The sequence below is a fragment of the Struthio camelus genome, chromosome 5 (genome assembly GCF_040807025.1).
Source record: "Struthio camelus isolate bStrCam1 chromosome 5, bStrCam1.hap1, whole genome shotgun sequence".
NCBI classification, from domain to species: Eukaryota; Metazoa; Chordata; class Aves; order Struthioniformes; family Struthionidae; genus Struthio; species Struthio camelus.
This window is the reverse complement of record NC_090946.1, coordinates 25,061,497-25,087,323: the sequence shown is the minus strand read 5'-3', so window position 1 is coordinate 25,087,323 and position 25,827 is coordinate 25,061,497. Positions and strand designations below refer to the sequence as shown.

The following is a 25,827-nucleotide window of genomic DNA, read 5'->3' as shown; positions in this document are numbered from 1 at the left end:
AGCAATATCAATAATTTAGAAAGTGTTACAAGGTCTAGAGGAAAGGCAGCGTGCTGTAACATCAGAGCACCCACCTCCTTCTCTGGGGCCGTGACTCAGGAGATGCTTGCTTTTCTACAGCAGAGGGAAGGTCACCGACCTCCCAAAGGACTTAGGGCAAGGGATGCCTCACGAGCACAGGGAAGTCAGCGTCTTTGCACGAAGTGGATTCACAACGTCCACAGCCCTCACAACGCACATCTGCTATGGAGTGCCAGGTATTTGCCTCCTACTCCACTGAGAAAAGCCCTTTAGATAGTTCAAAACCAGCTCAGCCTTTCAAGGGAGGCCATCCCCCTACTCCTGCAGGACAGCTGCTCTCCGACTGTGAACAGCAACGTCCTTCAAAGGGGTCTTCTCCTCCTGCAAAGGCCATGGGAAGGAGCACATGAAACCACTCAGTGACACTGCACGTGAAGGGTCTAGCTGTGTGTATTGACAAGTTACTTGGGGTTTCTATCACACTTAACTGCATACAGATTTCACAGCACATATCGCTGAAATCTTTACTAATCCTTTCTGACTTTTCTACCTTACAGTAGCTACTAACAGCTTGGGCAAGAGACCTTCCCAGCATGCCTGATTTACAGCTGCCAAATCACAGGAAAGTGAACAGTAATCCATGTTATCGAATATGATAGTATCATAGAATATGTTTCCAAGTACCAAGTTGTAGGAAACATCCAATTCTTTACATTGGGACCTGGTGTCCTCACGCACATATGTCATAAGATGCTAGATAAAGGACATCTATAGAATTAAAATTTCTTCCTATGGCCAGTTCCTTACACCTTGGTTATCTAAGGGTGGGCCTCAAAGACACCCTGCTTTAGCCCAAATGCTCTGCCACTGGGTGCTGCCAGTGGTAAAACCCTCACTGAATTCAGTGGGAGCAACCGGATCAAAGTTAAGCGCTTCTCAGAATCCCCCCCCTTAATATATAGGTCTAAGGTACTGCTTTTCCTAAGAAATTTGAGATCCTCTGAACAAATAAGGTGGTGTCATACAAACAGATTTAAAAGGTAGTAACTTCCATTAGATGGGGGAGCACAACCAATTGTTCTCAAGATGTATATGGAAAAACACCACTGCCATAACAATATAGATCACAGTTCCCCTATGTCTCCTGGAGTAGGTTATGTCACAGCAACGGCTGCAGTCTGAACACACAGAAACTGCTGGAACAGAGAGTAAGCACTCTAGTAGTAGTGTGTTATACACTAATTTCTCAGCTTCTTCTGTAAGTGCCCAAGACTGCAAATGTTTTAAGGTTGTTGAAGCTAATTACGGACACTTCAGCGTTTCACAAAAGAGAGAGGCAAAACTACACCTATTTCTCAGGGCGCTGTTCTACTGTGCTGGTGCTGGTGTCACGAAACCAGAAAGGAGTTTAAACTGGGTAGGAGATGAGAAGAACAGCCAGCAGAAACCAAGAACGGGCTTAGCTGTTCGGCTTCATATGTCTGCTTCTGCAGAGATATCTTACGTGGTCTTAGGTATGTAACTTTATCTTCCCAAGTCTCAGTCCTGTTCTAAAATAAAAAAAAAAATCACTGGGGTAACTGTGTCCCAGCAGGCAAGAATACTGCAAACACAAAGACTTCCAACGGTGCAAAGATGAGGTAATGGGAGCCAGGTTTGAATCTAAAATGTCAGCAAGTAATCCCTTTTTAATTTGAAACTGGGTAAATTCAACAAACTGGGTTCATAACATATCTTAGTTTCTTATCAGCTGAACTGGTAGTTCTGCTTAATTAAATTAGCCATGTAAACAAAACATAGTCCTAACTCCCACTTGTCTCAAAAGGCCTTGAACCTACTGCCCGACACTGAGAAGCACTGAGCCTGAGAAGCACTATGAATTGTAACATCTTCTGCTGCTACACAAATAGCGAATTTAAGTATTATATTATAATAACTCTCATCCAATCTAAGTGATTTTTCTAAGACTGTTTTCATGCTTTTCCTGCTCTGTCAGTGACACAAATATTTCTTCTAGTTCTTCATGACTACCAAGAAGCAAACATGAGTCACCAGAACCTACCAATAAACAATTACCTTCTTGGGCAGATCTTTAGTAGGTCTGTCTGTAAGTTAAAGTAAACTAAATCCTGGATCTACGTTTGTGTCTCATTAAAAACATACCCAACAACTGGTTACCACATATACACATCAGTACAAGAAAAGAAACACTCAGCTGACCACAGCTTTCTCATACAAGTTGGTTAGTTCTCTTTTCTTTTTCTTTTTTTTTTCCCCTGTGGTATTAATAATTTTTAGCACCTAAAAATGACCTTGTGACTAACACAACACTTTGCTTCAGCATATTTTTTGATTTCAAAAAAGCAAGTTGGCTCAAGATAGGTCAGTTAGCCATGTGATTATCAAACATATATATGTGTGTATATATATATGTTTTTATATATGTTTTTAAAGTGCAGACCGGAGTCCTAAAGGAAAGAATCTAAGAGCAAAAACCTCAAAGATACTTGTGCAGCAAATCAAAAAACTTGAATTGCACCTAGAAAACTAAGTGTGGCTATTTGGTGGCATGTTTATATTCTACAGGCAAACATAGTTACGAGTTTTGTTTTGTTTTTGTTTTGTTCTGTTTTAAAACACAAAAGGCTTACTGAAATCAGTGCATGAAGTCCCATTATTTCAGTGAGGATTGTCCTAGGTCCCATGCAGGTAGTCTTGGCAGACACAGCCCCAAATTTCCAAGTGTCTCTGAGGAACAGTGCTCTTAAAACAGAGCACAGTGTTAGCCAGAAAGTCTTTAGACCAGGCCTGGATATACGGACCTAGGTTGATCGATTCTGAGGGTGGAACTTAAGGTAAAGTGAGTGACGGGCGATCGGCTGTGAGTAATTAGGACCTCTGTTTCAGCACGCTGAGCTTTAGCTGATGGCTGATCACTTAGCAGAAGACGGCAGGAGGACAGAACACAGCTTTGGTTTGGACAATGGGTCTGAAGTGCAGAAGCCATCGACATAGGAAAGGCTGATGGAAAGGATGCGTATCTGGAGATGAAGCAACTGAAACAAAGTGTAGGGAAAGACAAGCAACAGAACATAAAAGTAGTCGTGCAGGGTCAGACTGAAGGTCCCTCTAGCCTCACGTTCTGCCTCCAGCAGCGGGTGTCTAAGGGGGCATTATTTGCACTGGGCCATCACAGGTGATTCCTCCCCTTAATATTCTCCCAGCTTCCAAGCATTTTCAACTCAGGAACTTTCTGAATTGCATGTGGTTTCTAATCTAAGCATTTATCTAATCCTCAGTGGATTTCTCTTTCATGAACTTGCCCAGTCTCATCCGGATTACACATAACCCCATGTTTATCACTCACATCACTCTTTAGCTTCACAAGCCAACTGCCTACTGAGGGAAGAATCACCTGGGTAACATAAGACCAACCATCCCTGCACAGAATAAGAGGGTCCGGCCCCAAACAGGACAGAAAAACTCTACTGGAGTCAGAAGGAAGATGAGGAAAGATTGCCACTAAATTGATTTCTGCAAGGTGTTGGAAGTCTTTAAAAAAAAAAAAAATCCTTGCACAGCAGAGGAATGCAATATATTATTATGTTACCCTGTTTTTCATAAACTTTTAAATATAAGTAAAGCATAGCAGTACTCAAAACAAAAACATTTTCCATTTTGCTAGGAATACAACATATCATATGATGTAATACCTTTAGTTAAAAGCAAGTCATCTTTGCTTAGTTGATGGGTGATGAATCGGTAGAGTCAAAAAAAAAAGCATCCTGTCTTGAGTCCATACTGTGAGAAGTGTGAACACTAGCAACTGTCTTTCAGTTCAGTGCAGTCCTTAGTGTCCTCTAGATCAATGGGGATTCCTCGTTTTCTGAGGAGTTAGATAAAGGATGCTCCAGAAGTCTGATTCAAAAATGAGTGGGAGCTATGATATTGATTTCAATGAGCTTCAGATCCAGTCTCTCATGTACAGTGAGGATATCTTCCTCACTGTATGTAGTAGTAGTTAAGCAGAAAGGATACACAAAGAGGAGCTGGCAGCTAAATGGAAACATCTCTGTGGCTTCACATACTCTCTGTTCTTTGTACATGCATTATTTTACATACAGATTATTATTTTAATGATGTAGTTTGGGTTACAATTTAATAAGGTAAGCCACAAATGGGTACGTCAATAAAATTCAGTAGCTTACTGAGTTAAATAACTGTGACTTTGTATAGCGGGGGTGATGGAAAGATGGGTTAGGCAGAAGGACAGGTGTGCGCAACTCTCATAGCTCTTATTTTCTACCTGAAACTTTGCTGCACTTAATTCTTTCCAAGCCTACGCTCAGATGACTCAGATTGCTCTTTATCTGACATCAGTATTTCTTAGCCTCATTTGCAATTTTAATATTAATCTTGCTTTTGCAAACAAACATGAAAATTGATGCCTTTTAATCATTGTCCAAAGTAACAGACTCACGAATAGGTCAGAGTAGGTCAATAAGGTACTTTCTCCTCTCAGAATAAAAGAACAAGAGGATATTAATGACACCACAAAGCTTCCACAAGTATATCTGCAGTATGATCCCTAAGAGCGCATACAGACCTGAAGAGACACCTGCTGAGAAAGCAGACGCACAGAGCAAAGCCCTTTGTTATTGTAGCTATATTGCTCCACAACCTGAGCTGGCTAACTTACAGTTAATATACTTCACGCTATAGTTTTCAGTGCTAGTCCTTCCGCTTGCCCGCTTTACTCCCCCTTTCACAATACACTCAATGTCACAGCAGCAACGATTCCTGTTCAGTAGAAATGGATTTGAATGATAACACACACGTCCTTTAAATATTAAGTGCTATTACCAGAAATAGATAATCCTACTCAGGTCCTCACCTGTGGAAGGATAATTTAGTCTGTCCTCTGGAGAAAGGTCCTTAGTGAAAGGCATAGATGGCATGAAGGAATTCCCTTCTCTTTCATTGACTTTACTTCTCAATCTTTCAAAGAACGTCCCAAGAGTATTCTTCTGTGCAGAAGCATCCAGGTTGTCTTTGGAGGTGGTGTTATTGGGTTCTGGGGCTGAAACAAGGAGGTATTTTTCATTATAAACAAAGAGGTCATCCACAGGAGCCCTTGGAGGAGTCTCTTGAAAGGTAAACTTTTCCAGAAGTCCTGGGACATCCTCCATCCTAGCAGCGCAAGGTGATTTCTGAGGTTTACTCGCCATCATGGAAGGCATGGTGTGAGGGCTGTAGACTGGAAAGGTTGCCTCCTCGGTGTAATCCCTTGGAGATATCTCTTTAGAGACAACAGAAGAACGAAATGGATTTGGGTTCCCATGTCCTAAATATTTTCCTGCCTGCTCCCCTACTTTAAGCTCCTGCAGCTGCATGTTATTATCTCTATTATTGTTCCTCTGGGTTAGGGAACAGCCAAGAGTATTAGGGAAGGTGAAGAAAGCTTGTTCTGGCGAGGCTTTGGCTTTGCTGCCTGAGTTCTGCTTTAGCCCTTCTGGGGGAGAGGTTAGGGGCTCCAGAATGGACCTCCTTATGGCGTTGGCAATCAGTCTCAGTGGTGATCTAGGCTGGCAGGCCACGTGTTCTTTGGCAGCTGCATCCAGGCTCCCCCGAGCACCTTTCGTGTCACCTGGCAAAGCTGGCAGAGCACCATTTGCAAGTGAAAGAGGCACAGGACAACCAGATGGTTTGAACACATCTTTTCTCCTGGCAGCATCCTTCTCCTCTGAAATCCCCATCGCTCTTCTGTGTTGATACCCTAGACTGGCTCCACCCAAGTCTGCCCCGTTTGAATCATGTAACATGGGTTGCTGTTCTGCGCAAAGTGTCAACCTCCTAGTTATCCTCCTTTTTGCATCCTTTAATTCTTGCTCAAGCTTTTCTTTTGGGTGCCTTGTACTTTTCTCATTTTTTTCTTCCAAATCTGCAAATGACAGCACTTTTGCTTTCCTATTAAAATCTTCTGGTTCAGAGGTATATTCCTGGGTTTTTTCATTCCAGTCCTGGGCTGTGTGTTTCCCAGCATCACCATCTATATCTTCAGGCTCAGAAAAATCAGCAGCCAGTGTCTCATTCCCAGGAGGTGTCAGTGAAGAACATCTCGCACTTCCCTGAAATGGACAATGAGGCACATAGAGATGAATATCTTCAGGCATCTCTTTGGCTTTTTCTTTTCTTTGAAATACTGGGCTGTAGGGCTTGAAATGCCCTCTTGTAACTTCCAGTGTTTTCTTGTAAGAAGCCAACTGTCAAGTGTATGGAAAAGTGATGTTAGTGGTAGAAAATACAGTTCACTATATCTTTCATTTCATACAATGTTTTAATCTTAATTTCAATCTCAACATAACACTGACATACACAATATTTTATATATACATACACACACAAATAAGTAAATGATAATGTAAGAAGAAGGAAAGATTTTCTCCCTAAAGAGCTAATATTTCTGTAGGAGTGGAGATTTAATGCTACTGGAAATTTTAGCAGTCTAAAAAACGTAATTCATGCTAAGAGTATGCCATATCGTTATGAATTGTCTTTAGTATTTTTCCTTGGAAAGAAACAGTCTTAGCTACAGGAAAATAAACAAAAGCAGATCTACTCTCTTCTCCTGTGTGCACTTCAGTTGCATCATGTTAGAGTTTACAGCAAGCACAAGAGACCATAATCCATCATCTCCAACTGTTTTCATAGTATTGCATGTATACATAGCGCAGGTAGGAATGACCAAAGTGACCCAGAAATGAGTAAAATGCAAGGTGGTAGTTTTAAATAATTCAGTTAGGCTTTATAATTTTTTTTTTTTTTTGGTGAAGATTTAAATTCATTCTTTTAGCCACTGGAATCTTCAGTGACTGAAGACAGTATCAAGGATAAATTATCTAGTCAGCAGACCAAAAGCTAGAGGGTTTTTTTCTTTCTTAACAGTGAGGAATTTCATTCTCAATGCTATGTGATCATGGATAGTTCTAAGATTTAATTCTTGTTTCCACTTAGGTCCAGAATCCCAAATGCACATGAGTAAAGCCATTAATCTGTCTGTCTTTTCATATCTTAGATGCATAGGAAGTAAAGCAATAACAATTACTCCCTGTTTCACAGTTGTATTTGATGACTAAAATTTTAATATTGGCCAGGATCTCAGATAAAAACATGAAAAACACAAATAAACAAACACACACTCTCTTAATCCTCTCTCTTTAGACTAAGAAAAAGGCTATTAGGTGCTGCTTGTAGAGTGGAAGCTGCAACATGCAGAGTTTTCTTCCCTCCTGCGCAGCACAAGCATGCAGTATTGTACTGCTCTGCTCTCATGGGACTGCAGCTTCCTGGCCCCATTGTCCTGGACCGGATTTTGAACCGGCACCATAGACGTGCAAAACTTCATTTTTTATAATGCAGACCCTGAGGTCAAGCAATTTTCATCATGTTTAACCTGAGGGCGAGGACAACAGCCGAGGACTTGGGCTGGTCCCTGCTCTGCCTGACCTCTCCTCAGTCAGGACTATCACTCATGACTCCTGCCTGCGGTGCAGCACTTACAGCAGGCCCGCCCTTCCTCATATTAAAAACAAACAAACAGACAAACAAAAAAAACCCCACAGAAAATACAAAGGCAAGCCAAGATCCTGAAGGAAGCTGAAGGTGCTCCTGAGCTGTGGGAGATTTGGAGTCAAGGGCCTGCTGCAAATTATACAGGAAAATAAGTCCTCTGCCCTCTGGAAGCAAATCCTGAACATCAGACACATGCACACTAATGTCTATGTGCCACAATAGCCTAAAACCCCCCCAGTGCCCTGTGCCCACATTTCCTACGGCCAGCACTGCACGGCTCTTGACTTACCTTGGCTCGCAGAATCACTCCCCCAAGGCCCACGGGAGTGGACTACCGTGAGGACCAAAGCTACTTGAAAGAGTGGAGGATGCTCAGATGACCTGCTGAGAGCAGGCAGGTACCAATAACTGTTACATTTGTTTGGCTCTACACAGTTTTCTTTCATACCTGTGTTTGGGAGTGATCATCTCTGAGAGCACTTTCACAGCTGGCCAAGCTCTCCTTCAAATGCAGCCCAGTTTTCTTGCTAGACAGTAGAGGAAAATCTGCCAAAGACAGACAAATTTCACCATTACATTCATATTATTTTTGCCTTAAGTAAAGTTTGCAGTTAACGAATGAAAGCAAAAAATTAAAGAGTCATCTGGCTACAGCTTTACCCTGAAAAGCTGAACTAGAATAATGGAGTTTATATCCTCACTCATATACGTGCACACTAGACAAGACACATGTTGACATTTCCAGAGGAGGGCCTGAATTGCTTGCTTTTTTTGGCTGAATGAAGTGAAGCAGCTTTAGAGTTTCAGGAAGCTATCTGAATATGCAGCCCTCTTAATCTCTGAAAGCACCTTAAACACACAGGCAGTCAAAATAACCAGGTACTTTTGAAGCTTTGGTTACTTCTGAAAAATGAAAAAAAAAAAAAAAAAACACAGACAATTCATCCAAACATTGCCCACCAGAATGAGAAAGAAGTGAGAAATAACTGTCTATGGGCAGTAAAGGCCAGAAATAATCTTACAGCCTCTGTTATAAGCCAGGCTAATGGATAGCAGGATGAGGGCTCTTCTACACTCAGGCAAGTTAATTAATTGCTAAAGGTCTTGAATTAAAACTGGCACAGACAAACTTGGACTTGCTGTAAGACAGAGTAGGTAGGTAACTTGCACCTGAACAGAGTCAGCAGAGCTTGCTAATATTTGTGTACATGTGCATCTCGCATAATAAATATTCTTTGAACAAAGCAAAAATATGGGCCAAGATATTACCATGCCAAGCTTTAACATGGAAAGTATATTTATAGCTGAATTATTAAGTCTGAAACACAATTATTAATTCTAAAACCCCAAAAGATTCACAATGCAAACTCCGGTTCTTCTACATGGAGATTAAAAGCCATGTAAGGGCAAAAGCCACACATCAGAGACATAGAGTACATGGGGGTGCTGCAAACCAGGAAAATGACCTACAGTTCTTTCATGTGGGCTTCGGAAAAGGGAAGGAAAAGAGGCCATGTTTCCTTTCACCTCAGTATTTCACCTGTTTGCTTCCAATCTTGATGAAATTTGTTATCTTAAGTCAAGAACTGAGGAATGTGATGAGCTGGAATTCATCAAGAGACCAGTGCCAGCAGACACCGGCAAAAAGAGGTTGAACAAAGACACATTAAATTTTTGTTACCCAGCTAAGAGGGATACCACAATTCTAATCTGCTCCTGTTCTTGCTTTCTAAATATTTTAGCAATAAATTTGCAACAACAACAAAAAAAAACCCTTCAAATAATTTCAGATATCACATTGAGAAAGTCCTGTAATGGTCCTCTAAGAAAATAGGATCAAATCTGAGATACTCCATCTTTATTTTCATGGTCTATCTATACCTCAATTCTCATTCCCTAATGTGAAAGCAACCCCTCGCTCCAGTGCTTCCTTTCCCCCTTGTGACATTTCCAAAGTGGCCTGCAGCACTGTGATCTTCCTCCCTGACACATGGAGCACCCCACTAACACTGGGGGGCTTTGACCCTGTAGAAGTTTCTAAGGTTTGCTGTAATTGTGGAGTCTCCTTTGCTGGAGATATTCAAAACCCGTCTGGATGTGATCCTGGGCAATATGCTCTAGAGGACCCTGCTTGAGCAGGGAGGTTGGACTAGATGATCTCCAGAGGTCCCATCCAACCTAAATGATTCTGTGATTCTGTAATTCAAATAATAAATACTTTGTAATTTGTCTTCTGTTGTGATTCATCTGCAGTGTGTAACTCTGTTCCTTGTGGATAAAAATCCTCCTGTGGTTCCTGAAACTGTCCTGTCCAGGGCCCCGTTCTTGGCTCTGCAAGTGAAACCTCTCCTGTGCACCATTAGTGAAACCAGGGAGAGAAGTAGCATCCAGGTGAGGCCTTTCTATTCCTACACGTAACAGAGAAAATTGTTTTTTTCCTCTGTGCAATTTAAATTTCCTTATAGTGAACTGAGCCACAGGAAAATAAGAGAATTCGGAATTTGGGGTAAAAAAAAAAAAAAATATATATATATATATATATATATTATCTGTGTAAATGAACCAGGTGGTCTTCATCCAGTCCTCTAAAGCCCTTTGCCTCCTAGCATGGACAAATACCACTGCTTAGCACGCTGAAGGGAAATCTAGCCGCTTCAGCAGTGACAATCATAATGCCGGTAAAGGCTTAAATTCCACATCTCAGGAGCCTATAGGAGAATTGCCTAGGCCAATGGGGAAAAACTGTTTCCTACTAAAGCTCTCCGGGATGTGTGGGCTTACACATACAACATCAGTTAGCGTAAAGTCACAGTTTGCTGTCTTTCAGAGAGATGCACTGATTTATTCCCATCAAGACTCTGAACCTGTATTTGCAGCTTCACACACTCAAAACATGATTTTTTTTTTTTTTTAATTCCTTAGGGCATTATCAAAATCTTCCTGGCACAAAAGCTATTTGTGATGACCAACAATTAACAATTGAAAAGTGCAGAATTCTCTATGGCTGAGAGACAGGGGATTAAAGGTTGTGGAAAGTAATATCTTTCATTCTTTCAGTTAGTACAGAAATGATACTGATTTCCTGGCTCTGTATCTTGTGCTATTTATGAAACATGCATGTTTAGGGAAATAAGTCTGAAAAGGAGACAGATTTTTCTTCAGTGTGACTGATGATCATATGAATTCTTGTAACCAAATATTAAGTGGATTATATATAGAAACAAAGCCTTACAGAGCTCCTCCCAGAGAGCAAAAAATGCCCTTATCCTGCTCCCAGCAAACGCTGAAAGTACTTTACACCTTATTTTAACAGCATACTTGAGGCTTTGATGAATTCTTGTAGTCTACAACTTCTTTCTCAAAGACCTTTAGCTCCCTCTAGAGACCGCTGGGAGCACACGAAAGATTTTACTAAAATGAAGGCAAAATTAATTGGCAAACATTTAATTAAGTAATATACTTGCTGAGAACGAGCTGAAAATTACTTGAAATTAAGAGTTACCCCAATCTTCTTTTCTTTCCTCTCTCATAGTCTGCCTTTCTTTTTCAGTCCTGGATCAATTAAGGCAAGATTTTAATTTCCAGCCTCTGCTGAAACCATGGCATGATGTTTAAACCCAACCCCAAATGGTCTGCAGTGCTCAGAGGCAGTCCTGAGCCTGATGCAGATGCAACAGTGACTTTTTTAAGGGCATCTCCGCCGTTGGCACTGCAGGTGGCTGGGCGCCTGGGCAGCCCTGTGTGCCCAACCTGCCTGTAGAGACACTAACAGCCATCCCAAGCAATGAGCTGGTGAAAAACAGTATTAGCAGCTGGTGAGGCTCACAGCAAGCGGCTGGATCCTAAGAGGGAGAGGGCTGGGATGCAGCCCCCCTGTGAGGGGCTCGGGTGCCCACACTGCCTTCCCAAAGTGGAGCCAGCACAGACCAAGTCTGCACCTCCAGGAAAATTTCTAACACTATAATCAAAATATCAGATCTATTGCTGAGCCTCATCAAAAGCAATCAGTGACAAGGGAAGAAAAGAAGTTAAATGAAGCCTGATGGGTTTTCTGCCCATTTGACCAGGAATAAGAGAAACGCTCAGCACCCGGCAGTCCTGGGTCCCTCCTGCAGCTTCTCCTCTCCACCTTGTGTCCTCTCTAAGCTTCAAACTGGCTTGGGGCAGGCGTGTTCAAATTGTGCGCGGCTCACATAAAAGTGAATACAGACTTGCGCTGCCATTAGTTTGTGCCTTCCCTATACAAAAGATCAAATTGTAGGGAGTTGTTAATTTGTCATAGAGTCACTGACGGATTTACTTAATGGCTTGTTCTCTGGGTGTTACAACAGCAAAAGAACAGGAAACATAGTAAGTATTAAACATGGACATATGGATGACCTTATTCAGCGTAACAATAGGTAATAACCTAAGGGATAATCATGCAAGAAGGGAATTTGCTCTTTTCAGGAAAAGAAAATGGAAGAAAGAGATATTTGTTGCATTTTAGATCTCCATTTCCTCTTCTAATGACTCAACTATACAAAACTTGGAAAGAAAGAGAGGAAACAGGCATCTGAGAGAAAGGAAAACAGGACGTGGTACAAACAGAAGATACAATTACTTCTCAGGCTTTACTCACTCGTTTGGATTTTTCTTCTCCAATTCTGATACTTATTTAATGCAGAGGAATGAAAACTGTTGGCTCTCTGTAGTGCTGAACAGAAACAGTAAAGAGACACTGTCAGCTAATATAGCAAAACTAACCAAGCACATACAACAAAAAAAAAAAAAAAAAAAAGAGGGGATTTGTCTTTGCATAACAGCATTTGAAGAAACATGCCCAAAGCAAGCAGCCCACGGAGGCGCCAGCTTGTGCAGCGCTGACCCCTGCGCACCAGACCACCCTGGCTCGACTGCCACCTGTGTCTGTGATACCTCCTGGGAAAGGAAATCCTAAGAAGGCACAGATCTAAAGATTTATTAAAATGAAATCAAACTTTTGCCTTTATTCTCCAATTCTCATTTACCTAAAGGGTCATATACCACCACAGCCTCTATTACGAGATCAAAAAATAGGATAACAGGACTTGCTCCATTAATTTATTTCCCCATGCAAAATTTTGAATTCCCCTTCAACCGTCACTTGACACAGGTGCATTTAAAACCATGGCTGTTTAACCACGAGATGGCAACACTCATCAACAAGTGCCAGTCACAGAGTTCAGAAAGTCCTGGAGAATGAAAGCCTGAGGTCAGGGCAAGGAAAATCATCTCGTCTGATGCTCTACTTAAAAATAACTTCTACTGAATCGCTTATGTCACAGGAGCCTCTTTGTACCGTTTGGGTCATTTCTATTGTGGTCGTGTTTTCTCATGTGCCTGCACCGTCACTGTGAAAAGGACGAAAGCAGACTCCATTATTTTTGGTTTTGCTCACTCCCTTTTAAAAATGAAGCAATCCTTCCCATGATCCAGCCCCTAAAAATAAACGTTCAAGCAGGCATATTATAATAGAGATACCCAAAAAAGAGTTAATGTGTTTCTTCTCACTTATCTCCCAAAGGACACTGCCTCTTTTCTCAGGTGAGCCAGCACGAGGAGAAAGGGAGGGAGACAGACAGACAGGAGAGTGGGCAGACAGAGAGGAAAGAACTAGTTAGGGATGTTATTACACAGCTGTGTGAGGATGCAGAGCTAAGAGACAGGATGCTCACGAAGGGATCCAGATAACCTGACTGGCATGGTGGAGAGCAAGGTGACTTTAGCAGCTAGGGGTGAGGATAATATGAAGCTATGAAAGAAAAAGAATAAAACACTTCAGTCATCCCATGGGGTCACATGCTGCTGGGCATGCTTTGTGGGGGTCCGTTGCTGTCCCTTTTTGCACTAAACAAGGCCTCTTTATTCAAATGCCAATTTAAACAAGTGTATGAAATCCCCTCTTTTCTGTTTGGATTAAAAATGCATATACAGATGTGGGGCAGTGGGTGGGAAATGGGAAGAGATGAATGCTGGTGGCTTTTCTGGAGTTCTTCCATCACAGAAGCCCAGCCTGGCAGAAGGCAGCTTGCACGAGGGAAGACCAAGTCAGTGCTGTACAATAGCCCTTTCAGCAACTTCTCAGCATTACCCAAAACTCAGACCAAGGCAGTTTGTGCGAGGACAAATCAAAGGAATTGGGCATTTCACATGGGGGAAAAACAACAGAGCCAGAGCCTGGCAAAGCTCTGAATGAGCTTTCTGAAACATAAAATGAACCATAGCTTCAAAACATCACTGTGTAGTCGTAAAACAGGATAGTCTTCGCTTCTTGCGAGCGCTCTTCTTTGGCTCTGTTTGTAGCATGTCTTCCAGTGCTGGCTTTCTCAAACTCCAGAAGGGAGTTTCTATCTGGAGGCAGACTATTCCTAAACCCCTCACTGCCTCCCCACTAGTTATATCCTTTCCTTATTGTGTTTTTCAGCAGCTATGAAAATTTCAAGCAGCTATTGATCTGAATATAAATTTAACTAAGCAGAGCTCTCCTAAAATTACTCTTGCTTAGGCAACAGCACACGTACTGCATACGCTGACAATAACGTCCAAAAGTTTTATAAGCAGGAGAATAGTCCTCACACCCCTACAAGGTAAGCACGGGGCAGAACTGTTCCAGATAACCTTGTGCTACTAAAATGCTGCCTGCTTCAATATAGCTGTGTGGAGCTGATACCAGTCTGGCGGTCGTGCGACTGCACATTTCTGAGAAACAAACCACGCAGTAGGGCTTGGAAACAAACATTTCTTAAGACTGTCTTAATACAATCAGACCTAAATAAGCTCAAGTTCTTAGGATGCAAGCGATCAGCAAAGAAGAAAGAAAGGAGCCTGTCCAAGTCACTGCAGCACTGAGAGGGCAGAAAACCCCGAGAGCGAAGGCAGCAGCTACTGATAATGCCAGCAACAGCCTCTGCTCTAAAACCTCCCTCAGAAACACCGACTTTGGGCTATGTCGGCAGAGCACCCCAGGTCGGGACATTGCTTACCATCGGTGACTTTGGATGTTTTCCGGCTTTCCTCTGCCGCAGCCGAGCTGCCAGCCAGCATGGCCCCCTTTCTCGTGGGGCTCACAGGGGCCGTGGGCCCTTCGCCCACCTCTGAGCTCGACCAGTCGCCACTGACATCGGGCTCCAGCTCAGAGCTGCAAAAGAAGAAAAAGCAGGGAGAGACAAACAGACAAAGTGTGACATTTCAGAAAACGCACAGTACCTAGGCATCCACTCAGCTCTAATTCAATAACCAGCACCAGCCCTGGCAGTGGTGGGTGCAAGGCAAATAGATGCTCTGCAGCCAGACCCCAGGTCCTCATTTTGGTTTCTCATTTTGTTACAAGACTGCAAATTGCTGCAGATGTTACACACCTGAGATATCTATATCCCCATGAGATTTCTGTTAACCTGATTCAGTTCCTGAAATCAAACTGCCAGTAAGAGAGGCTTGGTTTGAATTACAATAGTATCCTGTCAATGTGGACAAGCTCATCTTCCTGCACGACTATATCAATATAAATAAAGGGAAATGTAGACACTTTCAAAGCAGTAATCAGTCTAGAAGCAAGGCACAACATTCAATATTCTGTACTTTTCACCTTTTTCCTGCTAACAGATTTAGAACACAAAACTGCACGCAGTAAGGACCTAGCTGGAGGACAGGCTATTGGGTGATTGATAAATGAAAGTAGATGCTAACAAAGAGTATCAAATTACACTAACACATCCCCAGTTTTAGCCTGACATTTTGCACAGAAAATTTTAGCTTAAAAGATGGTGTAAAATAGAAAAGCAACATTTCAGCATGTCTGCTTGTCCATGGAGATTTGGGAGGCCTCAGCTGTCTCACCAGACAGTTTTTCCCAGGACGGCTGGTCTGAGGCCACGCAGCAATGCCAGCGTGCCTGGCACGACCGAGTAGGGGCTGGCCCTAACCCACGAGGGGATCTGACCCCAATTCCCCAGCAGGCTTCACATGTAAATTAAGCATGGTTATCATTGCATCTTGTCTCATTGCCCATTCAGGAGCTGGGATTAACTCTCTTTGCGCCGCCAACAGTGGCTGACCGCCAAGTGCCTGGCATGCTGCTAGAGGCGAAGACACGGCCCTGCTCCTGAGAGGTGGTGCCTGTGCAGCACCACAGGCAGAAAATAGAGATGAGGCAGGTCAGGAAATGCTGCTGGGATGCAAAGCTCTCACTGCACTCAGCAGTTTGAGGGAACCCATCTCAGAAACAAGAAATTGCACAGAACCACCCATTTCAGATCCTGAGATGACAGATCACCTTGTGCTTGGTACTGAGCTGAAACCACCTATACTTATTTCAGTGACTTCTAAATTTAAAAGCCAACAGCCTCATTTTCATTCACATAAAGGCACATAAAGTAATTTTGTGGCTGTGCTTGGCCCTACACACTCCTGAACCCATTACTGGGCACTGCAGATCAGGAGGGACGAGGATAAGGAGAGAGCATGCAGGGGAAGAGTGAGAATAACCAGAGGCCTAGAAAACAGCTCTTTGGAAAAAAAGTTGGAAAAATTATAGATATTAGTCTAGAGGTGAGAAGACAGAGAGGCTATATGAACAGTCTTCAAACATGCAAGTGATATCTATCAGAAAAGAAAAAACAAAATACACACACACAAGCTCTTCTAATTTCAGCAAGCCATTGAAAAAGTCTTTTTGACAGCAAGGACAGCAAACTACCCAACTGAACAGAGACAAAATTTGGAATTTCCTTCCTTAAGCATAATGAAAAATATGCTGGACAAAAATCTATCTGAATGACATATACACTGTGATCTTGCCATTGGGCAGAAAAATTATCTTTTCAGGTGATTATAGTCTTTTCATCAATAATAATGGAATTTCTTTCATCTCCAAAAGCTGACTGCGGGAAGCATGCATTTTCAGGCCTTCCAATGTGACTATGTGTGCACTGTCATAAATAAGTATGCCGTCATCTGACTCAGCTTATTTTTAATGCAAATAACGCTAACCTAATCCATAGATTTATTTTGGTGATTAATAGCTCTACCTTAGAAAGAGAAGCTTATGCAGTGAGTAGTCCTATTGGCGTGACAGGAGAAAGCTCTTTCATGTTTAAATAACACTGCCTTGTAGAAAGTAAAGATTTATTATAACAGCCATAAGATACAACCCTACAGAGACAGGAGGAGGAAGTACTCAAACAGAGGCCTTGGCTGCAAATCACAGCCATGCGGCAGTGACTGAAATAAGATCACTCCAGTTGGTTCAGTTTAGCAAAAAAGTTTCTGATGAATTAATTTTGCACCTAGATGAGGTGCTGCCTGGCTGTGTCACTGTAACCCCTGACCAGGTCAGATCTTGCCTTGAGAGAGTATAAAGCCAGCATAAACGCCAGTCTTGTACCCATGCTTGATCCAGATCAAATCAGCACCGCTCAGAGATCTGGTAATTAGCAAATTCCCTATTAATAATGAAGAAAATACAGCTTCAGATCCAGTCTCTCAGCAGAACTGATTCAGCACAGCCTTAAATTTCACCACTAACACATGCCTTTTAGGTGTCCTTCAAACTATGTTGTTCAGTGTTTGGGGAAGTTTTGAGAATAACATATCTGAACTTTTCTGCCTCTCTCTAGAGGGGCAAGAAATAACTATCCCTGGAGCGCTGGTGCTCCCTGAGATATCAGGCCTAAAGTGCAACCCTCTTTCAACATCCACCGTTTCAAGTAACCCTCAACACTACTATAGGAAGGGTGGAGATTAGCAGTGGCAGATCCTTTTTTTTTTTTTTTTTTTTTTTTTTTAACCTGAGCACCTGGTCTGATTTTAAAGAGTTTGGACTCAGTAAATAAATTGTAAAATATATATATACACATACAGTCTTTTAAGTCTTTGATAGTTGAGATCATTTGTGGATTGTGAGATATCACATGGAGATTGGGCAGAGCTCCACACAAACGAAACAGAACTACCATTAATATTGATTGATCTATTTCTGTTTTAAAGAACAAAACGTTTATTTCCCTTGGTTGGCAAGTACTATAGTATGAGGCTTGTCCTCTGATCTTGGCTTGCTAGGTACTCACTATTCACAAGTACCTCAAGCTTGAACTAAAAAGCTGTTTCACCTAGCTGGTCATTTTTCCCGTCTCACCAAGTGCGCCCCAGTCAGACCTGGGAATGTTGTTAGTCACTTGCTATTGCATTTGCCCCACTTTTTACAGGATTGCTAGCTTACTGGAAAGGCATGCCAGGCAAGCAACCACCAAGCCGACATCATACTGGGAGGCTGATACCAGCAGAGCTGGCACGAGGTGTCCCGATGACAGCTGTAACATCGCCCTGGCTTGGCGGCTCGCTGGATATGAACCAGACACCTCTTCATGGCCTGGACAGAAAGGAGCTGATCTGCTAGATTAGAGAGACTCATCAACTCGGGTCTCTGCAAGTTGCCTGCCCACTGGGGAGGCCCAAAGAGCCTCAGGACATCAGCGCAGGTTACAAATACACACTCTGTGGAAAACCTCTATTCTGCAGCAAGAGCCACCAAAGAGGCAGAAAACCTCTCATTGAGCTCTCCTTTTCCTTGTGCCAGATAAGCCTCAGAAAAGATTTAGTTTTTCCCTTGCTGAACTTCCAGATACATGTGATGGAGCACAAATGTGATTTAAAATGACTGCAGGCTACAGCAAAAAAGTTACTTTTCTGAAAGCATTACTCTCAACAAGCTGTATGCAACAGGATGAATAGATGTTCAAAGTACTTCAGGAATTTGAATGAGCTTCCTCACAAATAGCCCTGTGTTTGCAACAGTTGGATGTGTGGGGTTTTTTTGTTTTTTTTTAAGAACAGTTCTCCTTAATGAGAATTATTTGGAAGATATCAATCTAACCTTTATTATAAGATGAATGAACTCCTACAGAATCCTGCCCAGAGAGCTAATATATTCTAATTCGTACACAGAAATCAGACTTCCTTCAATAATTCTCCAAGGGTCATAAGATTTCAAATTTCTTTGGAGTGGGAAGGCCATGAAACGTCCAGAAAGACAGCCGGGGTGTGGAGCTGTACACTGATACCCAAGGCAGGAGGCAGCCACATCACAGAATGCTCCTTTGGCCATAACAAAACCACTGCTCTAATCTCTGCACTGCCTTTTATTTTATTTTTTTAACAAATAGCTGAACTTGGGCTGTTCAGGGTAATGTTTTTCTCTCTGACTCAGGCCACTGTGTGGGATGTGAATGCTTGAAGATTTCCTGCAAAGTGAGTCATATGTCTGGTGGGATTTATGGCTACAGTAAAGAATAATTGTTTTTCTGATTTGTTTTTTCTTTTTTTCCCCTGGTTGTGCATGTATTTTGTATTACACTTTGTAGTATTTTTGCTTAACATTCCAGAGAAAACCAGGCTGATCTTGTGCCCCCCCCCCTTTTTTTTTTTTTTTTAAGAAACGCGCTTATCTGTATGTTAAAGTACCTGCTCGCATCGCTGGTTACCATGACTCGAATAGCAAGAAGGTTGTGCTCAGCCATTTCTTCCTCGGGGATGACCCTCACAGGGGCCCACCCGGGGCAGGGGGCCGCGAACCAGCTACCTGCACGGCGGCGCGTGGGGACGTTCTTTGCCTTCTTCGGGGAGGTGGGCTCGTCTGCCGCCTGCTGACACCAGCCTAGGAAGAGCACAAAGGTGATAATATGGTATTAAGGCAAGCCCAAGCCATGGGGACAGTGGAAAACACGCAGCATGCCTGTGCCCACAGGGTCCTTGGCCACCGCTGGCATTTCTAGGACACCACTTGGAGCTCCTTGCTGAGGCCAATGCAACGTTAAGGGTAGCCTGAGCTTTTATAATGACACGTTCTTGGCTTTGCTCGGTTGGACGGCCACCAGGCAGGATGGCTAACAGCAGTGGGTGCCAAGAGCCACATGCAAGCTGCACAAGTAACAGCTTGCGGAGTCTCTTCAGGCCCTTGCTGTAGCTGCACGTGGCAGTGAGCAGATAAGCCACGCTTGTCTGGGTGGCTAAAACGTCAGCCTTTTATTGCAAGCTTGGGCTATTTTTGCATGTTTACAGCAAAATACAAGCCCTGAACTGGGAAAAGAATTAAAAACCCAACAGTTAAACAACATGATCCCTGACTTTGTACTCAGGCAGGAGGAACAACGAATAAAGCTCAAATTCCCTTGCATGTGGCAGGTGATGCAGATGCAAATAGAGTGAGGTGATCATCTCCCCGGTTAAATCCTTAACTTTCTGATGGCAGCCACATCCACTCACAGCCTGCCCTGCACAAGCAAAGTACGAATGTGCGATCGGAGCCAGGCCCGCATGCTGCAGCAGAACAGACAAAGGCACAGTTAAGCAAGAACAGCCTTGCCGGGTTCACCTCCCATTGTACGGTGCTTTTGCTATATTTAACTTAACAGTGTTGCTTCTAATTTACACCTGCAGAAGTGAGAGAAAAAAAAAATCAAGTCTGGGACATGTTTTCTCATCTATTAAAGCAAACTATCTATTAAACCCCTATTAAGCAAACTCCTCTTTAATTTGCAGCTCCTCCGTGCACTGCAGGAATTCACTCCTTTCCCCCTTCCACCTCACAATGGTTTTTAACTTAAACATTCAGTACTTGTACAGGTTGAATGCAGCAAACAAACCAGCTGAAGGGCAAGCGTGACCTGAGCAAAGGGATGCAGCAATAGGATTTAGTACAGTCAGCGTTTGCCCGTGGGACACTCCCAAGCGGCTCCTCTTTGCCTGTAACCACCGCAGCTCCTCCTGGGCCGCCTCATGCAGCTCTTCAGCTGCACATGAGTGCGCTCGCAGCCAGGCGCAGATACAGTCGGCACCCAGGCGCACATCCTACACCACACCGAGGTCGCACCCCCACCTCGGGGCATCGCTCAGCCCCTCCATCACTGCCTGCCTCTGGTGCTCCTTCTGTTGAGCTGTGCACTGCGTGCATCGAAGCCAGCTGTGACAGCACAGCCATGCCTTTATTTTGCATGATTTAAGTTGCTTCCAGCCTCCCCCAGAAAAAGAAAACTGATGTTCTTAACTTGTGCACTTCCTTCAGTTATTTTCTGTGCTAAAGTCCTATCTATCTCAAGGAAAAATGCTTTACAAATACAACTCTTGTTTTGACCGGATTAAGTTCCCTTACTTACACTCACAGACTGAATGAAATGGTTTAGCAGTGATTTTTATAGCAGTCTAATTGACTTTCCATTTCCAAAGCAGCAAAGCATCTCGTACTTATCAAAAAGCCGTGCTGACTTCAGGTTTTTCAGGCTCCATAAAAAAACAATATATTTTCATGGCTTGAAAACTCTAAACGCTTTGTTGCTGGTGAGAGATTTTTTAAATCCTTCTACTTCTACAGACAAGAAACCAAACAGGAAAAAGGAGAGGCTTATTGCTTCTAAAGAACAAGATGCTCTCATCTGAAAATGGGCAGTGACACCCCGTCTCTCTCGGGGAGCCTCTGACTGGCCAGGGTGGTTTTCCCCATCCCCAGTCACTGCAGACATCCCCCTAGCAGATAAGAACCAGGGGCAAAACCTTCACGGGAATGACCCACTCATCCCCAGAGCTGAGGCAGAGCTGCTTATGCCACTGCCACTCTCCAGATGCGAAGTAAAAGGAAGTATGTATTTTGCCAAATTGGCTTATCAAGTCCTTCACAGCACAAGATAACTTTCTCCTTAAAAGATACTGAGTTTATATGAAAACCAGAGCAAACAAAATCAAACAAGAAATTGCCACGCTGTCTGTAAACTTTACACCCATGACTGCAACAAGCAGCGCCTGAGATTACTATGAGTGGCCAAGGAGAGATTTGTTGCTTCAGCACCTATAGTTTGTTCAGTGAACTGTCTGTTGCATAGAGTCAATTTTGCCATTTGCTTTTATACTCCATATGTATTTGCTCCCTGTCCCCCATGTTAATGGATTTTCCCACACAGAGTAACAGGAAAGAGAAGAATACATTTTTATGACTAACAGAAATACAGCTGTAAAGCATAAAAACCCACAGAGGGACAGACAGAATACCTAACACGATTGCCAGCGCGGTTTCTGAATATGAACAGATTTCAAGTTTTTTGCAATAGCCCTTTACACATCCAGTTTTTAAATCATTACAGATATAATAGAAATAGGGCTGGGGAAGGACCTCAGGATGCCATCTGGGCCACACTATGCCTGAGGCACAATCATCTTCAGATGAAGAGTTACACTTCTATGACTTTTCTTTTTTAAGGGTATCTTGGGCGCTCTCTCCTTTTTCAAACCCTGCATGTAGAAGTTGACTCAGGAGTCTGTTAGATAGCTGAGTCCTTCCTGAACTAGATACATTTTCATTTGTAGCCATATTAATCCGGTTGGAGAATAGCATCCAACACAAGGAAATAGAAACACTCCTTACTAATTTATTGAACAATATTTGCACTTTGACATAAAATTTGACAGGTCTCTCCTTCAGGCAGCCCTGCCACCACTGCTCCAGTCCAGCAGCACAGCGCGGAGCAGCATCCTCCACACTGGCAGCTGCTGTCGGTGGGGTGAAACGCAGCACAACTGAGTGCAAAGGGGAGATGTCAATGCCTGAGAGCAAAAGGGGTAGGAAATGAGTGCAAGGAACAGTGACAAGCTGCGGGTGCCCTCATGGAAACACCGCGGCTGAAAAGTGCGGCCAGTTCAAACAAAAGGCTGGATATTCCCCAGATCTGCAGTACTGCTGTTAATTACTACCTGCACTTCTACAGCAAGGCAAACAAACCAGATCAGCTAGCCACTGGAATCAGCCTGAGCTGCCGTTAATTTTAAAGGAGTAACAAACAGGGGAGAGATAAAAATGATCTGACATGAACAGGAACATTATATATATATATATATATATATATATATATATATATATAAATTGGAACTTCTTTTAAAACCCTAATTTTGCAAAATAAAATAAGAATGGCTGTCTGAACTAATTTCTCCTGAATCAGCCCAAATGCTAAACACTTACACAAAGGTGAAGCATGTATTTTATGCTTCCAAGCAGATGCAAGCCTGAATAAGGAGCAGCCCTCATCCCTCCCCACCTCTCCAGCTGGGAAGTGCTTTAAGGCTCACTGCTCTCTACGCACCCCAGAGGGCCAACATCATTGTGGTATCGAGGGGCAGGCTCCCAGCGAGACACGAGCACAGCGATGCCGAGGAGTACAGCACCGACTGTCCAGAAGTCTCACTTCTCACTCACTCTGAAACCTTGTGCCTCGATTCCCGTTATAACCCACTTTGAGAGTCAAGCACCTCTGGTTACTGCTACAAATTAACTCTGGTCACACACCGAGTTTATTTGTTAATTAACATGTTACACTGGACCCCTTGGAAGGGCAGCAGAGCTGTGACAAAAGCCCTTGGACTCCTAGCTTTGCCAGCCCTCAAGTCTTTTCATAAATCTGTGCCTGGCGGTACTTACTGTGGCTATCCTCACTTCTTCACTAAAAGACAGGAAACCGGCCTTATTGCTGTTCACCAAGCAGGAAGGGGCATGTGGACAGACCTAGGCATTTGTGTGAGATTACACGGGCAGGGACCTCCGCATCCAGCCAGCGCTCTCACTCCCGGGTCAGGTTTCCTCTCCAGAACAGGGAGATTTGCTACTAGAAGCTAAGGGACTGACTCAGAGGAATTGAACTTTAAAAGATAAACACACACAATGCAAAAGCTAAAGAGGCATCCGGTTTCTGGAACAGAGAAGGGCACAACCCCCCAATTTCCTGCTGATACAAACTGGTGCAGTGCCACTGACCTACATGCGGCAGCACCAGATATTATCAGAGGAGAACCAACTCTTCAGGAAATAGTCACTCAAAATAGCATTCACTTAAATCTTACTTCATTTCCATCGCGCACACACTCCCGACATCCCGCTATCTTATGTTTCAGAAAGCTAGCTGTGAGCATGCACTCTCCACATTCACAGTTTGGACTAGACTTCTCACTAATCCTTTGCCAAAATGTTTAAATAATTCACCCGTGAGGATATGGACATGCTGTGCAGTGGGAAGGCGTTAATCTTATGGTAGCAGTCAGTAAACCAAATCTGTTATGGGAATAGGACTAAACGGACAGGCAGTACATGCCAGAAGTATCTGGCGACATGCTGCAGGCCAGTTAAAGCGAAAACATCCTAACGATTCACTTGTCCTAGTGTATTTTAGGTGGTCAAGTTTCCTAAATCAGTCAATGCAAGTGAGCCAAGGAGCTAACATGCTAATTTCAAAATCCTCCTATGTCCTTTGATTGTGGAGGCAATCCTCTCAGCTGTACTTATCAATGAGCAGCAGGCATGCAGTAGCCTGGATAACTGGGTATTTACTTTGTTTTATGGATTACATTTACACAATGGGAATTTACTGTCTGAAAGTTTGGTGAGAAGGATAAGAGAACTTAAGTTTCCCATTCCTTAAATCACTGTTAATCTCACTGTCTTACTAATTGGAAGGAACTGAATATGCCCGAAAATGATCTGCTATATGCGGATTTTGTATGGGCAACCATCCTTTGAGAAACACATTGCCTGTCCAGCCAAAGACTGGAGTGAGTTTACTCACTTCAATACCCATGTCTGGAGCCCAGTAGCACAAAACGGAGTTTTTTCCCCCACTTCAGATAAGCTCAGGTGATTTGGGCTTCCTCAGTTATACACTTCCCTGAACAAAAGTGAACAGGTTACTTTAGCAGAGTTTTCCAAAGGATCTGGACACCCAAATCTTACAAAATTCAGGAAAACTCCTATTTTATTCCCTCTGTCCTATGCTGTCCATGCTCACAACAGCGCTACTAACACTCCTTCCTTTCCCTGCTTCCCCTGGGTGGCTAGAAGAAAGGGCCACTCGCAGCTTGAGGGAGCAGCCCATGACGCTGGGTTACAGCTAGAAAACACAACACAGGGAACCAAAGTCCTCTAACATAGAAAAGATTCCACAAAGCATTTTATAATGCCGATCAATGCTCAAAATACTGCTGTATTCACTTCAGCAGTAGTAATTCTGAAGTGTAAAACATTTGTGTAATAACCACCATGCTAAGACTGCTGATGTCAGAGGCTTTGTGTCCTGGAAGCAGCAGCGTTGTTCATGCACAAGCTCTAAGAGCTGTTTCCTCAACGCCAAGTCTCTCTCTTTAGTCTAAGCTTTCTAATCAGAGACCTCAACTGACTCACGTTGAGAGTAAATAACACGGCTTTATTTTTTTCTTAAAGTGGTGGAGTTTAGCTGCTTTCAGTTACTTAAACAACAGTAATATAATCAGTGATTTAAACGAAACAATTCTGTATTCATCTGACCCTCCCACTCAAACACGATGAAAAATTTGGATAAACAATTTCTTCTTTGTCTATATCTAAAAACCACTACAGCATCATCGCACTGGGAGAGAAACAACTGTTTTCCTTACAGTCAAGGGATTTAGCAAAAATGTACTGCAACAGAGAAGCACTCCTTAAGCTGGATCTGCAGCACTTATAGCCAGATCAGAGCTTCCCCTAGGTCAGGGGTGCTCAAAACCCACTCGATGTGTAGCCTTGGCCAAACAACCCACGCAGACCCCACAGGCAGATTCAAATCTCTTTTTAATAGAGAACACTTTTATTCCTCATTAAGTGTTATCCCAAGTTTTCTCTATTCAGTATTCCTCCACCAACTGAGCGGGCTGCAACATGCAGAGAAGTTTACCCAGAAGGACCAAGGAAGACGACAAATTCCCCCAAACCTGTGGGTGACATGGCAAGGCTACGTGCTGGACATACGGTTTGAAGCCAGGCCCCAGCTTTTCACATCCTTCAGCCTGTATTAGGGTAGCATGGCCTGCAAAGTATCTCAGCGCTGCTGCTTAGCAGGAACTGGGCAGGGTTGGCACTCGGATAGTTTCTAGCTGATTATCAAATCAGGGAAACGAACTGTAGTTTGTTCGCCGCGCAGCAGAATAGCGGCCTCTAATTAGGAATATAATGATCTCCTTCGGAGGTCCCTGTATATACAAGCCCAGCAACTCTCCTGCAGGAGTTTTTAAACAGAGCTTTCCCTTCACGTCTCTAGAGACACTATCTCTGGCTAAGCCCTTCAGAAAGTACACAGACACAAAGTAGCTTTATATTAGCAAAAGCATGCAAAATCAGTGCGGTTGTTCTGCTCACTGAAAGATTACTGCAACTATGCTTATGTCAATCGCAGG

The 25,827-nt window shown here is 43.1% G+C and overlaps 1 protein-coding gene across 5 annotated transcripts in view; it reads right to left on the bottom strand.

Annotated features, from left to right (window-relative positions):
- MICAL2 (microtubule associated monooxygenase, calponin and LIM domain containing 2) overlaps window positions 1–25,827 on the bottom strand; it is a 124,465-nt gene that overhangs the window by 17,640 nt on the left and 80,998 nt on the right. For all 5 annotated transcript variants that reach the window (XM_068945101.1, XM_068945100.1, XM_068945102.1 and 2 more), the window contains 5 exons: window positions 19,072–19,264; window positions 14,598–14,752; window positions 12,215–12,289; window positions 8,042–8,139; window positions 4,916–6,284 (listed from right to left, as the gene is read on the bottom strand). In XM_068945101.1, the coding sequence (XP_068801202.1) occupies window positions 4,916–6,284; window positions 8,042–8,139; window positions 12,215–12,289; window positions 14,598–14,752; window positions 19,072–19,264 (1,890 nt within the window). The remainder of the gene's footprint in view (window positions 1–4,915; window positions 6,285–8,041; window positions 8,140–12,214; window positions 12,290–14,597; window positions 14,753–19,071; window positions 19,265–25,827) is intronic.